The sequence below is a fragment of the Belonocnema kinseyi genome, chromosome 4 (assembly GCF_010883055.1).
Source record: "Belonocnema kinseyi isolate 2016_QV_RU_SX_M_011 chromosome 4, B_treatae_v1, whole genome shotgun sequence".
Lineage (NCBI taxonomy): Eukaryota > Metazoa > Arthropoda > Insecta > Hymenoptera > Cynipidae > Belonocnema > Belonocnema kinseyi.
This window is the reverse complement of record NC_046660.1, coordinates 107,886,120-107,890,310: the sequence shown is the minus strand read 5'-3', so window position 1 is coordinate 107,890,310 and position 4,191 is coordinate 107,886,120. Positions and strand designations below refer to the sequence as shown.

At 31.3% G+C, this 4,191-nt stretch overlaps 1 protein-coding gene across 2 annotated transcripts in view; it reads right to left on the bottom strand.

The window, feature by feature from the left end:
• Nucleotides 1–1,970: 1,970 nt before the first annotated feature.
• Nucleotides 1,971–4,191, bottom strand: part of LOC117171167 — a 30,239-nt gene continuing 28,018 nt past the window's right edge. For both annotated transcript variants that reach the window (XM_033358229.1, XM_033358230.1), the window contains exon 14: nt 1,971–3,349. In XM_033358229.1, coding sequence (XP_033214120.1) covers nt 2,308–3,349 — 1,042 coding nt within the window. In that variant the 3' untranslated portion in view covers nt 1,971–2,307. The remainder of the gene's footprint in view (nt 3,350–4,191) is intronic.

The window sequence follows — 4,191 nt, the reverse complement described above, 5'->3', positions numbered from 1 at the left end:
TCAATATATATATTTATGGATCAAGCAATGTGTCATACTTACTTTAGTTAGTTTACTAATGTTTGAGGGAACCTCAGAACAAATAATATGTCGGCTGAGAATTTTACTTTTAAAGAATAAAATCCACAAATATCTTATATGAACAAAATGCAGTGCTTTTTGGTAATGTATTCCAGATGAGAAATAAGGTCTCTCTGTACCTAATCGATAACTGAAATGTTAAAAATTAAAAATTATATTATAATATTTAAAATGACTCTGTCCCACTGTGCCCCACTTTCTCCTATTAAAAAATGTTCATATATTATTTATCAAAAAACTCCAAGAAATGGTTGAATTATGGCGAGTTGAATTAAAAAAATGCATAAAGAACTTAGTGTTCTAAACAACTTGATTTTCCGGTTTATTTAAAAAAAATTTTAATTGCCCATCTTTTTTGTCTGAATAAAAAAGATGCACCATTAAATCTCCTATAAGAATATATACTTTTTAAATTAAAATTCAAAACTTGTTTAGAAACTCATTGAGCTATTCTCTATTATAGTGTACATTAGTAGTCGAAATTGTTCACCCATCTATTCTTGGTGTCCTGATATGTAAATCTTTTAGAAAAAATCACTATTTGTATATTTAAATATAGGTACTGTTCCAATATTTCTACTTAAATATCAATTCAGATCAAAAAGTGATTATTTTCAGATATTCCTGAACATGAATAGTACTGGCAATGTCCTCGGCGATGCTTCCATTGAAAATTTTTGCTTACATCGGTCTGATATCCAATGCTTTATTCCTTGCTCTTTTCCCTGATTCCAGAGTCTCCTTATCATTATATCCAGATTGGAGAACTTCAAAAAGCAGGATACCTGCGATGGTTTCGAAGAACAACTGATGTTAAAAATGAAATCCAGGATATCATAAATGAACCTTTATCAAAGACTGAAGGAGTTCAGACTTCCAGGTGAAACCTGGAACGAACCCAATTTATAACTTTTAAACCCTAATTTTGATTACTATATTTAGTACTTATTATATTAACAGCGCAACAAGAAATTCAAAAATATTTGAGCAAAACGAAAGAGCACGATGATCATTATTTATCTACAATTTTACGCTGTTTTCTTTCTCCTCAATATTTTCTACGGAAATCATCATAAGAAAGAAAAAAAACTTCCGGAATCGGAGGACTATTTCGCTGATTCTTCTGGAATTAAATTTTAATTTAATGTTTCTACAACTGAATATTGATGGACTTTAGTTGCTACCAATTTTCTCTCTTTTCTTTTATTCTTTATCTTATAATTAGGGACGTGGATGTGTGCCATTTACGTTAGTAGAGCGAAATATTTCCTTCAAATATAAAATCACTTGCTGGTTTTAGCTGCACAACAGGTTCAGCTTTATTTGGTTTTGTAACTTCTCAAGCTTTTCAGTCTGACGGATTTAATTCATGAAAAACATATGTATTTTGACTGTGTGCAACTGTTAATTTTTCTGCTATGCTTTTTGTTTTTTATTATTTACCGGAAATAATGGGAAAATCCTGGTTGAAAATTCAACATTTTCTTGCGGGAAAGAAAGCAAATTTGAAAACAAGCGAGAATTTCGTTTCGGGGAATTGTACCAATTTTTCAGTGGGTCAGAAAATATTGACTTGGTTTACAGATATTTGGTTGCATTATATATGTCAAATTTGTATGTTTGTAATTTTTAATTTTTATATATTTTTAGGCAAATTTTCGAAAATTATCCGAGATATCAAGAGCAAGCGGAAGTTTTATAGCACTTTTCGAAAAGAATACTTTTTTTGTCTTGACTGTTACACATACAGTTTTTGGAAGTAGTTAGCACGTTACGTAACATTTTGACAACACATTTATGAATGAAACGGCCTTTATATATAAAAACGAGAAATATATTCTTGGATCATACAAATATTTTCCAAGATTGGATTTTTATACTATAATATTACGAGACAACTGACTAGACATTGACATCAAGTTCTGGTATTAGAAAATCGTAAAAAAATGCATTTTCTAAACTAGAATAAAACTCTGCATTTGTTACAATCGCTTTTAATCTTCCTTACACTTAAATTAGTTTTCTACCTATATGAAAAAAATGTTTTAAAAATTTTCTATTTAAAGTCTTTGGCTTATTTACCTGTTTTCAGATTTAATGGATTACGAATTATTTTCAAAAATAAAAATGTATAGAATTCATTTTGAAATGTTTCCTTCTGAAAACTTAGTTTTTACTCTACATATTTCTTTAAGGATTTATAAAAGTCTCACATATAGTCTAATTTTAATTACTTTCGCGATGTTTTTTAAACCGGTTGCAGTCATCATCTTCTCTTAGAGGCGATGGGGAAGTTGGGCAACTTTTGGAAGCTCCTTCAGGTTGAATATCAACCAGAAGACTTTGCCTGCAAAGCATCGATACTGTACTCAATTTGCTTTCTTTTTCTTTCGCCCGTTTAAGTCTCGCTCTTCGAAATTTGTTAGCTATCTGGCTAAGACGACTGGAAACGTCGCTGGGTTTTTTGGCAGATCTTGGAAGTGAGTCGCAGGCACGATTCGAAGCGAGTCTTTCAAAAGTACGTGGATCAACATGTATCATTCCAGCACTAGCAGATTTGATCAAATCGGGTCTGTCTTCAAAATCAATGGATTCTGTTTCGAAATCGAAAACGATTTCATCCTGTCTACTGGCATTGGATGGATCATGAGAATAGCAGGATGGACCTCTTGATAAAAAATCTTCTTTTGCTCTCTGGAGTCTCAAAGCTCGAAGTTTCGAAGGCGATGAATCATCACTTTCTTCGGCTTGAGAATCATCTATTAAATTTATAGTTGATGATCTCGAAAGCAGAAGATCTGATCCAGAAGTTCTGAAAGAAGTAGGAGAATTTTTTTCCTTTTGTGCTGCTGCTGATGACAGGGCAGCGAGTTTGTGAATCAAATCTGGTGAGATGTTTTCTTTAGATTTCTCTTTTTTTAGATGAGTAATTTCGTTTCCCTCTTCGTCGATTTTGAGACTGAGGGCTGTGGAAAAATGTCTGTTTTTGATAAAATCGGCACTCGTACTTTTTAGGATTTCATTCCGCCTAGATCTTTCTGGTACTGGGGAATTTAATGCTGATGTTGATATATTGTCGCGAATTAAGCTTGTGCTGGCACTTTTCAGAACGTCTCCACGAATAGGTCCAGCGATTGCTTTTCGCACTTCCTCCTGGTACTTTTCCATCTGAGTTCGCACTCTTCTTTCGGTTACTGGTGACCTCCAAATCGGCGAACCACTTCCACTACTCGCTGGACTCCCTGCGTCTTCGAGTTTTTGGTTGTATCTGGAATTAAAAAACATTTATTTCAAAGGACGGCTTGATAACTTCGAATCTGGTATACATGCCTTCTTGGAATCTTTTTGAAATCTTTTTAAACATTTGAAACTTAAAAGAAAATGATAATCTTCGAAAATCTTTGAAATCTTCTGAATATTTTGAAATCCTTTAAAATAGTTTGAAATGTTTTAAATCTTTAAAATGTTTGCGACAACTTTAAAACTTTGAAACTTTTATTGAATCTTTTTAAATCTTTGAAATGTTTAGTCAAATCTATAAAATCTTTGGAATTTTTATGAAATTTTTTGAAATCTACTCAAATCTTTGTGAAATCAGGGTGTTTATTCAAAACCTGAACAAACATTTCCTGAAAATTCTATGTTTTTTCCAGGTTTAATTTTTCATAGTAGGAAGCCCTGAAAATATTTCGCTATTTTGTAAAAGAATCGACTGGAAATATGTGCACAGTTTCGCGAGTTTATTATAAATAATGTTTTTTTCAGTTTCAGTTAATATATTTAATTCAGAAAGCACCATCGAATAAATAAATAATGAAGTAATACTAAAAATATCACTAATAATTTCCTGAATTTGTCTCTAAAGTCTAGGAGTTTGAATAATAATCCAAATAAATTTTTATTTTATCTTTTTATAATTAAAATGCAGTGGTTATTTAAGTAAAATCAATGTGGGGGCTATATTAATTTCAATACAAATCATTCAAAATTTCTCACTTTTCAAATGAAAATATTGTACCAGGTGTATACATATGAAACCGGTATTTTTTCAAGAAAAAAACACATTTATTTCAAGAGAATGATAACAAATATTTTATTCAAAGTATGCGC